This window comes from Leuciscus leuciscus, assembly GCF_965113295.1.
Source record: "Leuciscus leuciscus genome assembly, chromosome: 13".
In the NCBI taxonomy this organism is placed as follows: Eukaryota; Metazoa; Chordata; class Actinopteri; order Cypriniformes; family Leuciscidae; genus Leuciscus; species Leuciscus leuciscus.
The window spans coordinates 13,908,563-13,921,752 of NC_138737.1; the positions used below are offsets into that span (position 1 = coordinate 13,908,563).

General features: G+C 36.1%; 1 protein-coding gene across 2 annotated transcripts in view; it reads right to left on the reverse strand.

Moving 5' to 3' along the window:
- Positions 1-13,190, reverse strand: part of slc38a5b (solute carrier family 38 member 5b) — a 24,247-nt gene continuing 11,057 nt past the window's right edge. For both annotated transcript variants that reach the window (XM_082189324.1, XM_082189323.1), the window contains exons 2-16: positions 10,371-10,506; positions 9,614-9,683; positions 9,352-9,467; positions 8,973-9,046; positions 7,916-8,008; positions 7,262-7,343; positions 6,932-7,014; positions 6,160-6,218; positions 5,909-6,025; positions 5,583-5,662; positions 5,097-5,197; positions 4,630-4,754; positions 3,870-4,014; positions 1,945-2,048; positions 1-1,802 (exon numbers count right to left, since the gene is read on the reverse strand). In XM_082189324.1, coding sequence (XP_082045450.1) covers positions 1,698-1,802; positions 1,945-2,048; positions 3,870-4,014; positions 4,630-4,754; positions 5,097-5,197; positions 5,583-5,662; positions 5,909-6,025; positions 6,160-6,218; positions 6,932-7,014; positions 7,262-7,343; positions 7,916-8,008; positions 8,973-9,046; positions 9,352-9,467; positions 9,614-9,683; positions 10,371-10,429 — 1,413 coding nt within the window. In that variant the 5' untranslated portion in view covers positions 10,430-10,506 and the 3' untranslated portion in view covers positions 1-1,697. The remainder of the gene's footprint in view (positions 1,803-1,944; positions 2,049-3,869; positions 4,015-4,629; positions 4,755-5,096; positions 5,198-5,582; positions 5,663-5,908; positions 6,026-6,159; positions 6,219-6,931; positions 7,015-7,261; positions 7,344-7,915; positions 8,009-8,972; positions 9,047-9,351; positions 9,468-9,613; positions 9,684-10,370; positions 10,507-13,190) is intronic.

Genomic DNA, 13,190 nt, shown 5'->3' on the forward strand with positions numbered 1-13,190 from the left:
TTTTTAATACTGACCACACGTTTTTTATTGAAAATGTTATGGCAAAGTCAAAGGCGAGTTCAGTAAACCAACAAACAAATGTAAAAGCAGTAGAAAAAGGCACTTGTTCAACTGCTAACTCTCTTTGGTGTGTTTGTGTTTCACATTGGAACTGTCAATCTTTAACCTCATACAATTTTTGCACCCATTTTCTAATTAACTAACAAACACGGTCGTGGAAACGATGTATTTATTTCTCCTAAAACAGAATAAATAGGCATTGCAGGACAGTGGGAACTTGAAGAGGAGGGGGACTACTATCCTTTTAATGGTCTTAGCAATGGTCTGGAGTTCACACTGTGAGTATGTCTGCCATGAAATCACTAAGTATTCTATTGTCTACAGAGGACCAGGAGGAAAAGATGTAATTTAATGACATGCAAAGGCATTTCTCTTTTTGTTGTTTAAAGTTGTAAAGGCTTTTGGCAATTGTTGGTGTTTTTGCATGTGTAAAAACTTTTAAAAATAGTAATTCTAAAACTTTATTTACAGAATACAGGATTTTAAGTCCCAGATTTTCCATATAGATTGTCTATTTTCAGTGTGGACTTTTGGGTCCCACTGCACAACTTAAATTTTTTTAATTTTTTTTATAAATTATAAATCTTTTCTCCAATTTGTGTAATTAGGGGGGACATTTTACTTTTCCATCAATTTCTCTGAATGAAAACGGAAAGAAAGGTAATTATAGATGGGTTGGACAATGTATGATACATGTTGTTAGATTGTGACTGATCGATGGGAGTATGGCATGAATCAGTGAATTACAGGTTAGGTTTTGTTTGCATTAGATGCACCACAGTGATGTAAGCACCTTAATTGTAGTTATCCACCTGTTCCTCACCTGAAACAACAGATGGCATTCCACCCCACTGCACCACGAAATATTGTAACTGTACGTACCTTACATTTGTTTGACAAAGTAAATGATATGCAGCAGGAAAAAAAAAACTGAAATAGTATAAGGCTGATTGTCTTTTTAATTGTAGTGAAAAAAAAAAATTCTGAACTTGAATTTCAGAAATTTGATTCTCGGATAAAAAAAAAAAAAGAAACAAAAGAAGAAGACGCAGACAGATTCAGTTCAGGTCTACAGCCATTCTGAGATGATGTTGAATTTTCTTATCATAAGCAACATTTTTGGATGAACAAACTAAAGAAGGAAAATGTGTATCAATTTCCTAAGTATTGCACTCTGAGTCAATGGCTTGCATTTGATGGGACAAAAGACCAGATGATAGGTCTGATGGTAGGTCAGATGATATTGTCTCCATAAGACAATAAAACAAACCTCTCCAGTCATTTATTTTGGCATGTGCTGTATCTTTTAGCGTTATTTTAAAGCTATATAGCAGGATTCCATCTACAACACAAACATAATTTAGCGTTATGATTGTAGAAACAGCTTCAAAATGGCATGACATTTCTGTGTCCCCCAGAAATCCTCCACTATGAAACATCATAGGATCCATATATATCCATTTTAATTTTAAAGATGGCAGGACATCAGTCCTTTTCCTTACTCAGCGGGATAACAGATCTGAGGTGAGTTGGGTCCAGCCTAAGTGATGTTTTGGATTCTCTCACATTCAGGAGAGAGAAGGGGTAGTGATGTTCCTCAAAGGCTTTTTGGACCCTTACAGTTTTGTGGTTGAAGATCAGTGACCTCCTCCACTTCGATTCTCTCCGTAGACCCAATCCAGTGCGATGAACGTCAAGCTCATGCTCATAAAGATGAAGCCTAGAGCAGTGAAGCAGGCAGCCTGAAACACAAGAGCAGAAGATACTTTTGATGACTGAGAACATCTGACTCTCAGTTCACCGTAATGTGTACATTAAATCAAATTCTCTTTTGATTTATTTGTACACCACATTGATTCAAAATAGGGAACGTTTGAGACTTGCCTGAATTTTTGGTCTTGAGTTCATTGGTTCTTGCTCGGTGGAAACGATTCGGATGTAAAAAAGACCCGGGAGGATGAAGATCAAGCTTGGAGCAGAGGTTGCACCTATGAAATGAACAAAAAATAAATGAAACTTCAACAGGAAGTTTAAGCTTAAGGTGAGGTCACATTAGCGAAACTTCGGTCCAACAAGTTCCATTGACTATTGTCTCACACAGGAGTCACTTTTAAACCATTCACCTTCATAAACCTTCCGTTGGTCAAGGCGGCGAATCCGCGTGACCAGCCTAAACCCAGAAAAATCTTTCTTCCTCACACAAAATGCACAATCGTGTGGATTCTTATTGAAATAACTGGATTTCAACCATGAAAATTCATCGAACAACAGTAAATCACGGCCGGATGAAAACGCTACATTTTCCAAATTGACAGAGTGTGTTAAAGATATAAAAGATTGGATGACGCGTAATTTTCTTTTATTAAATCCAGACAAGACAGAGGTAATACTTATCGGTTCAAAAAACCGCCCACAAAACCTCGCACAATACAACTTTAACATCATAGGATGTCCTGTTACTTTATCCTCTACAGTAAAAGACCTGGGTGTTATACTCGATTGCAACCTGTCTTTTGAAAATCATATTTCTTATGTTACAAAAACAGCCTTTTTCCACCTTAGAAACATTGCTAAGCTACGTAATATGCTATCAGTTTCTGATGCAGAAAAGTTAGTTCATGCATTCATGACCTCGAGACTGGATTACTGTAATGCTTTATTAGCTGGTTGTCCTGCATCCTCAATAAACAAGCTACAGTTAGTCCAAAATGCCGCCGCTAGAGTTCTTACGAGATCAAGAAAATATGATCATATAACACCGATTTTATCATCACTGCATTGGTTACCTATAAAGTTCCGTATTAATTACAAGGTATTGCTACTGACTTATAAAGCCCTAAACGGCTTAGCTCCAGTCTATTTAACGGATCTTCTATCGCCCTATAATCCATCGCGCTCTTTGAGATCACTAAATTCAAGGCTTTTGGTCATACCTAGGATATCCAGAACCACCAAAGGAGGGAGAGCATTTTCACATTTGGCTCCAAAACTCTGGAATAGTCTTCCTGATACTGTTCGTTGCTCAGACTCGCTCTCCCAGTTTAAAACTAGATTAAAGTCGCATCTCTTCAGCCAGGCATTCATATAATCCTACAGTTCAAACTACAATCCGGCCTCTATCCAATGCCAGAGGAGAACTGGCCCCCGACTGAGCCTGGGTTCTCCCAAGGTTTTTTTTTTCTCCATTAAGGCACCTGATGGAGTTTTAGGACACCATTAGGTCACTTGATGGAGTTTTTCGGTTCCTTGCCACTGTTGCCTTTGGCTTGCTCAGTTGGGGATATTTTGGGGATATTTAATTTAATTTTATCAATCAATAAATTCCTCTTGAAACAAACTTTGTTGTATTATTTTAATTTAATACTGTGAAGCTGCTTTGATGCAATCTGTATTGTGAAAAGCGCTATACAAATAAACTTGACTTGACTTGACTTAAATGTGACCGCACCTTTAAGACAATTTGACCATTGACATACATTGATAGAATCCCCAGCATTCAAAATGCAGCAGTGATGACATCATTGTAACCCTGATGACATCACTGTAATATCTGAATGCTGAATTGTGATGTCTTATCTAACCATTTATAGCTGTTAACGAGCAGAGCAATATTATAAATGAATATACATTTATTTAATAGATTTGTTTTTATTACAAATGGATTATTCTACCCAATATTTGTGAGTGATATGTATTTTTATGGTTATTAGATTATCATGCAACTAAACTAAAGCTACAGTAATGTTATTTTGCTGCATTGCACTAGTATTTTCTTTAGGTGCACATTTAAATGTTCTTTATTTACTCACCGATGATGCCGAAAATGTCACGAATGTTGGGCACAAAAATGACGAGCAGATTGACAACAAAAAGGAGACACAATGCAATAGAGATGTGACGCACCCAATGGAAGGGCTTATCAGGGAACAGAAGCTGAAGAAGTGCTCTGCGAATCTAAAAAAAAAAGAATACGACAAAGAAATCAAAATAATGAACACATCTGCCCTGCATAAAAAAAAACTCAACAAAGGGATACTCCACCCAAAAGTGAACATTTTCTCATCTTTTACTCACCCTCATGCCGTCCCAGATGTATATGACTTTCTTTCTTCTGATGAACAGAAACAAACATTTTTAGAAAAACAATCAATCTCTGAGAGTCCATATAATGCAAGTGTATAGGAACCCCAAAGTTGACGCTTCAAAAACCACACAAAGTGAACATGACGGCAAAGTGAAAGGTAAAGTGAACATGACGGCAAAGTGAAAAGTAAGGAACATCAACTGGGCTTGTCATGGTTCACTTTGTGTGGTTTTTAAAGATCCCATATATGGACTCAGAGAGATGGATTATTATTTTTTTTAATCTGTTTCGGTTCATCTAAAGCAAGAAAGTCATATACATCTGAGACAGCATGATGGTGAATAAATGATGAGACAATTTTCATTTATGGATGGAGTATCAACTTTTGACAATATGCTACAACACAGTTTTATCTTAGAAATATAAAAGCAGGAAAGTTAGTCAGATATCACCATGTAACCACATTCAATAAAGAGTCTCATTACCGGGAAGAGCACAACGGGAACAGTCAGAGTCACGGCCACCAGCACGGCCACACGCACACACAGGATGAGCGTGTCCAGAGGATCCACCTTGCTGTAGGTGTGTAGAAGTTCTGCCTCTGTGTTTACTGTGAGAGATATTTTGAGATTAACTACTATTTTCAGACTGTGCTTAAATTACTCACACACATAACAGATGTAGGTTCTATTAAACAAGCTAAACCACAAATGTATTATCAAGTATAGCCTGTGATCAGATAGCATCAGTGATGCCTCACCTCTAAAGTCATGTTGTTAAAACACAATAATTTCCAATGATTACATTTCCTTTTCTTTTAACAGAAGAAATGATTGTCTAGTATTGTGGTAGTATCGTATGGATAGCAACTGAAAGGGTACATTAGGGTAAATTTTATGGCTGGCATGCAGCATTGAACATAATTTTTTATTTTAAAATCCAAAGCGCTTACAATAAAAGGTGAGGTAGCCAAAGATGGCAGTGAGCAGATACATGACAAACATCCCCAGGATGGACACGTTGGCAATGGCCTGCATGCGTCTCTTTGTGGGACTAAAAGTGTCAAAACAACAATAATAAAGGAGATTTACTTTTGACTCATGTTTCCCTTCTTGGAACAAAGAAATACAGACATATTATAATTCATATATATGTATTTATCTATGTATATAACACACACACTACCGTTTAAAAGTTTGGGTTCAGTCAGATTCTTAATGTTTTTAAAGGAAGTCTCTTACGCTCACCAAGACATTTATTTAAATCAAAAACACAGCAATATTGTGCTATATATAACTACAATTTAAAATAGTTTTCTGTTGTACTATATTTTAAAATGTAATGTATTCCTGTGATGGTAAAGCTGAATTTTCAGCATCATTACTCCAGTATTCAATGTCACATGATCTTTCAGAGAGCATGTGCGTTCTTAACGTACTTGCGCAGCTCAGTGTAGATCGGCAGCACCTCAGGGTGGCATACAAAAGCGAAGGCTAAGATGGGAACCGTGTAGGCTGTCTGCAAGACAAACAGAGTAAATAAAAAATGACATAAAGCCATGTCTGATCTCATGCAGTGAGGCAGCCTCACACATATGTCATCATACTGAAAGAACTAGTTGGTGGTAACACTATTTCCACTGAGCATTTCCTGTCTTTTCAGAGCTATAATGACAATAGCTTGTCGATCTGGGGTGCAGGTCATAAAGGGTTATAAATGATACTTCCTGAATAAATTCTTGCAATGATGAAAACCCTTCCTAACCTGCTGGTTGATGGTGAAGTATTTAGCTTCACATTCACCATCAATAGATATGTTTTCAGCAGTGTGGTTGGTAAAACCATCGAAAGGACACGGGATATTGAACTTCTTGTAGATGACCTAGGAAACACAAACATTAAAAAAGTTATAAATAGTTGAAAAGATAGAGTTAAACCAGAGAGGTTTTGAGTTATCTTTTGATCCTTTCTCCAAAGACCACACACAGACCACAGCATTAAGTAATCAACACTTACTGAGATCAGGAAGAAAACCATACATGTCAGAGAGAAGCCACTGGTGTAGCCCAGGTACCCTGCAACAAACAACAGACATTATTACACAAAATGTAAACTATATTATACGACTATAAGGCTTGAAGATACGAAGATATATTTAAACATTAACATCATGATTTTGAAGCCATGTGTATTTTGAAAAGCGCTATACAAATTAAAGGTGCAGTAACCGATTTCTGAGAAATGCTGTTGATATTTGAAATCACCAAAACAAACACGCCCCTACCCAAAAGGATCACACCCCTATCTTGATAGCTCCACCCCCAAACTCACAAACCCGTTATGCAACACGGGTATCTCCCCCTAATGATTGTATACGCCCCTTAATGCTGATAGGCTACAAGTGTGTTTTGGTGCTCGATCCGATCCAACAGCTTTTCTCAAATCGCTTACTGCACCTTTAATTTGATTTCACTAGCAACAGTTGTTTGTTTCGATTTGTTTTGGGTTACAAATCAGCGCTCTCAAATTAGATCTGTAGATTTCAAAACTTGAAAAAAACAAAATCTAAACCAGACAAAAAAATTTCTTTAAGACATCATAAAAATCAGTCTGGATATACTGCAGGACTCTACAGAAAAGGCCATGGACCCTTTCAAATGTGTGTGTGAGTAAAGCAGATTGTGTTTTACCAGTGAGAGGAGGACAATATTATGAAAACTAATGACAAGCAAATAGAAAGGATGAGAAGAGGATGAATTCACAACCAGTACAAAGCAAAATGGCTTACCAAGCTGTTTCATCAGGGCAAGTGGCAAGATGACGCAAATGGACACAATGACGATCAGATAGTTGCCATTCAGGAACCACTCACTATAAGCAAAAAAAAAGAAAGAAAAAGAGAGAAAGAGAAAGAGAAAGAATAAGGCAGCCTACTCATATACTACAAGGAACGCTGCAAGGTTTATGTATTTCAACAACAGTTGGAGGATTTGGATTGCTCTGAGGTAGGAATGCAAAGTTACCTTGGATGACCCAAACATTTGATCTAATTCTTGGCTAAATTAAATTAGACTCATTAGGAGAACACGGGGGAGAAACAGATTATTGTGTTTCTCACCCACTGCCGTGCTGAAGGCCAAGGAAAGCCTGAATAACCAGAGGTAATTCATACTTCACAATGAAGAGGTAGCTTGACATTGCTGAAAGAAAGACAGACAGATACATCAGACACAGTTTGGTTGTACTGACACCCATCTAAATGGCAGATACATATTTTATAATTGTTAACACATAGCAATATTTAATATGAGTTACGAAAAATTAAGGAGTTTTGCACTGCAACATTTTATACTGTAGAAGATGTGACTCTTTCCAAGTTTAGAGAGCCAAAAGCATCACAAATGTATTACAATACTGCTGGCAGGACAAAACATTTGTTAGTCTGAGAGGGAAGGTTATGTAACATAGTCCTGCTAACATTTTATGCGCAACATATTATCCTCATGAGACTCAGGGACTGCTCCTAAATCACATCACTGTATTTTTAAAGGCTTTATAATACTTTAAAAGCCTTTATGAATATACATTTTATGGTTTTTATTCAATCCTACTAACAGAACAAATAATAGAGAGATACTATTTCAATCTAATGGATAATGATAACTTATAATCAGTATAACTGGACCGCTTAAGGAAAAAGTCAGAGAAAAGATACAGAGACAAAAAAGGAGTTTGGAAATGAGATCAGAACCAAGCCAAAACTCCAACTTACCACCAATGTTGTGTAATGTTATGACAAGAGCTGCCAGTATTTTTCCCGGGTGTCCAAACGCTCGTTTACCCAGTTGTTCATATGCACGAATACCTGTGGAGACAATATTACAGGTTAGTGATTAATGCCTAATGAACTAATGCAAATCTCATATGTAGTGGGGTCCAAAAGTCTGACACCACATTGAAAATACTGCATTTAAAATCTTATTACAACCTGGAAATAATCAAAAAGCTTTAGATTGAAAGCTTTCATTCAATCAATAATTCATCATTTCATTAAATTAAAAGTGTGACGTGATAAATACTGAGACATTCTGAAATTTAAATGAATTGTTTTTTATTTAATTGATTTTTTTAATTAAAATGTTCACTCAATATGTTGTGCAGAGTACAGTTAATATGACTTATAATGAAAAATACTGTTTTCAGTTAGAAAATAATGCAAAATGGAAGTATTTAAGTATTGGTGTCATGAGCAATTTTCTCTTTTTTTACTCACCTCCATGTCATCCAATATGTTTATGTCTTTCTTTCTTCAGTCGAAAAGAAATGAAGGTTTTTGTGTATGATGTTCCAGGATTTTTCTCCTTATAGTGGACTCCAACGGGTTGAAGGTCCCAATTGCAGTTTCGATGTAGGACAATTTTGAAGTTGGAGGAGAAAATGAGATGGAGTTTTTCCCTACCCAACCTTTTTGAACCGGAAACAACGAGACCTGACCTTTCCAACGAGATTACGTAATGTGTGGCGCATCGCAGAGCAAGTGCAAGATGAGCATTTGTGGTTAAAAAGTATATACATTTTTCTTTTTTTAGAAAATGGCAGATCGTTTCACTGGATAAGACCCTTATATTCCTGAAGTGGACCCTGAAGTCCACTTTATGGAGAAATATCCTGGAATGTTTTCCTCAAAAACCTTAATTTCTTTTCGACTGAAGAAAGAAAGACATAAACATCTTGGATGACATGGGGGTGAGAAAAATTATCAGGAAATTTAAATTCTGAAGTGAACTAATCCTTTAACATGAACACAAAAACTTCTGAATTGGTCGTACCCACAACCCCTGCGCTCCTCAGCAGAAGATGGACAGAGTATGTCGATAAGACAGCAATGCATGTCAACAAGACCCTGTTAAAAAATAAGCAGAAAACATGAAACACAAACAAGTAAATGAAAAAGATAATGTCTGTCACACCAATACACGACACAAGAACATGAAAAAAAGTTTTATCTCATGTAAATACTCTACATAGTTGCAGATGTGCATTTAAAAATGAAGAAAGTAAGCAATCGAAGTATTATATGTTCATTAGATAATTAGTTACTGATCATACAAATGGTTCGAAATGTCATGCAACTACCTACTCTGCAGACCTCCAGGGCATTTACGTTGTGGTTAGTTGTGAACCTGAGGTGCAATTTGGGATACTCACAGAAAGAGGATGATACCAGTGTTGGACATGGCATAGGACAGTCCAAGAATCCCACTACCCATGATGGCATTGCTAAGGTTGAAGACAGACATTCCAAATGATGTCTTTCCTTCAAACTAGCAGAAAAAAAAAGACACAGAGACAATAAGAGGGAAAGCAAGTGGCAAAAGAGACCATGGAAATAACTGATGAAAATAGTTGAATGGTTGGATGCTTTATTAATATGAGCTGGATGGAATGGGATTTTTTTTTCTTCACTCACATCCGTAAACTGAGGGGGTTTTCCTCCATCACTCTTGTGTGGTAAAAACTCCTCTCGTTCAGGTGACTCTCTAAAACAAATAGACAAATGTAACACTTTAGAAATGCAACAATTACCAGATACTCAATTGTGACGCTTCAAAATTAACAAGTCAAACGAACTGTGTAAGTAAATGTATAGCAAAGCCGCATGGGGCTCAGGTTAATAAAATTAAGTTTGATGCCTTTTGCCTTACAAGACAGCCATTAAAATGACACAAAGAGATGCACCTGATATCTAAACAAACCAGGCCCAGTTTACCATAGTGTTTACATGTAATAATATGTCAAGGATGATATCATTGATTATATTGTTGTTTAACAGTTAACACAGCTGATTTGTTCAACCTGTATGGAATGCATTAATGTGACCATAAATCCAAGGTTATTTCTGTGTGCTAATGAGGTGAAGGCTATGTTGTGATGTGCTGCTAAATGTCTCACTCCCTGGAAAAAAATAAAATATTTCAGTGATGTTGCAATGCTCACATTTTCCATTTAGGTTCATTTTAAGTTCACCCAAATATTCACTTAAAAATAAATGTAACTTTGCTTTTGACTGGTGTTTTTCTAGAGATGGTGAAGCAACTGACTAGTGTGTTTGCTTTTCTTTTAGCATGCATCTGCAAGGCACCAGAAAATAGACACAGTGACAGATTTAGAGACAAGCGTATAATTCTGTTTTAAAAGCAAAATCACTACTAATAAATGACACGTACCCTTCCTCAAGATGCTGAAAGTCACGGTGGTGACCGTTTGTTAGTTTCTGAAGTTCCATGATGTATAGTTTCTTTCTTTTTCTCTTTTGAGCAGCACTTGTGAAGTGTGGAGTGAAGGGTTTTCTCTAAAGTAGATCTGCAAGAAAAATAAAATAATGTCTCATATTGTGAGGCATCTGAAGCAGCATATAGTCTTTCTTTAAAAAAAAATTTTTTTTATCCTACTGACCCCAAACTATTGAACAGTAATAGTACTCTTTTATGATAACAACAAAGAATGCTGGATCATTTACACAGAACCAAAGCACACAATCAAAACAGTCTCTTAGCTGGTTGTACAGATGTCTATTCTAGGCGATATTGCACAATATTTACAACGACTTTGAAGCACAGAGCTACTTTAGAGCATGCCACCTGAAGACTGTTAAATGGCCTCTTTGACTCCGTCTTCATATCCTGTCTTTTGTTTAGACTCTTAATCCATAATATTCCTGAATGTTATACTATGAGAAACTGTGAGAACTGTCAAGATGTAGCTGAGTGTCCAGGAAACATGAGGTCCATGTGTCCATTTCTCACCACCTCTATTGTGACTGGTTCTAGAGGGACTCATGTTTCAAGAAGAAAAAAAGAGCCCAAGAGAGCACAAGAATTCTGTAATTCTAGGTTTATTTTGGATTCTTGCCTTTTCAACTGCATGTGTAAATGATCATTTGTAAAGAAACAGCTTCTGAGAGAGCACATTTTCTTAAGAACTGATGTGACGGACATGTCAAAAACCACACTTCTAGGCAAACTATTGTTCTTGTACAACATGCCGTTCTCTGTGTGCGTAAATTCATTGATGAACGAAGAGCTCTGGAATTAATGTTCGACTTAAAAAACTTGTGTGCTCTTTTTTACGTAAAATGTTTGCGTTTACGTTTGTCATTACGTAACTCTACAGCCTGTATATAGAAACTCTGGAAGATTAGAATACTTTTTGTTTATGACACTCATCCCAAATTCCAATCTTTACTGACTGACAAGAGTGGCCAGAGCTGCCTCTGGAGAGACGCTACCTTTGGCATTCTGTCTTTTAGCAACTTTTAGAAGGGGTCGGAATGAGTGTTATTTTAGTATCATTGATTTTTTATCAATTTTCCATTATTATGACTGACATCAGTCGGGCCATCATGTCATACATTAACTCAGTATAGAGCCTTGCAGACTACTGATGGTTCAGATGTTGAAATCAGTGGGATCTATTCCATATGGCAGGAATAATGGTCACATACTCACAAAAATAACAGCATGTGACTCAAACAGCTCTACTGAGAATGTTTCTTGCCATGTGTATGCGAATTATCGCACAGTGTCTCAAACACGTAAGAAAGTGTAAATGGAAAAATCTCTCTCCAATGCCAGGGTGAATCTATCAGAAATATGTAAACAAATATGAGATCAGTGTGTTTATGAGACCATGTGAAATGCTGTGGGAAGAAGCAACAAGGTGAATTGCTGTTGGATATGAAATTCACAGTCACATTCAGCCCACAAGTTTGAATACGTGGCTCAAGCTTCGGAGGTTTGGAAGTTTTCCAGCAGCTCCTGCCAGCTGTGGTTCCTGAACTACTTTCCGAACACAACCTTGTACACTCAAAAGATTGATAAGATTTGTTGTACGTACATACTGCCTGGCAGCACATGGCAATTCACGCCTTGGTCTTTTACTCACACACAGCAAAGAATGTTTAAATTCTGATGTTAATGTTTAAGGGCTGATGTTTAAAAAATAAAATATGCTACTATGTGAAACTCTGGAGTAACTGAGATTTTAGGAGATGTTATGAAATTAGAATATTATCAATATACAAAAAATAAATATGACTTTACATCATTCAAAATTAAATAAGATTAAATTATAACTCTGAAAATTATTTCACCAAGGCAATTAGCATTCACAACTGAGAGAATAAAAGCGACACAACTCTTCTAAAAGTGACTCTTATTAGCCTCATCTGACTAATGGATTGACAATATATATTGTTTCCACGATTTAGCATTCAGTTGCCAGCCTGAGATGTTGACCTTTTGTACTGTGGCCTGGCAGAATTCCACACTGTACGGTAAAAGTCATTAAAGTGTCTGACCCATCGGGCTGAATGGTAATTCTGGTAATTCTGTTATAAGTATCTGAAGGCTGGAGTGCAGAATTGCACACTCTTAATGTTGATGTATGCCTGTAGGCACAAAATTAAACAATAATAAAGCCTTGTGGAAGCGTCTTGTGGAAAGCATTTCCTCATAACCTCATAATAATCATTATTTCTTGCTTAAACTCACTACTAAAAGACTTACATGTTTTTTTTTTTCATACTAGTAATTAATTAAATAAAGAATAAATTGTACAGTACTGAATAACTTTAACATAAGTTTAAAAGGCATAATAAAGGCATCAACAATTTATCTGTAATCCAAATCCTGATAATTCGACAGAAATTTTTGTGATAAATAATTTTCAATGTAAATGTACAATTAAAGTACATCATAAACAATCAGTGTTGTTATTGTTAGTAAAACAATTCAAAACTGTTTTCATTCATTAAAATAAAGCTATACATAAAATATTAGATGAATAACCTAAATGGAAAATATTTATTGTTGCATTAAGTTTTAATATATAAAATAAATTAAAGCTAAAATAAAAATCTTTAACTAAAAATAAAATGAAAACTGAAAATATAAAAATAAGAGCTAATTAAAAATATTCATAAATATAGACCATATACGCCAGGGAAACGAGGGCACCGCCATCTTTAGAATATTGTCTTTGAACTT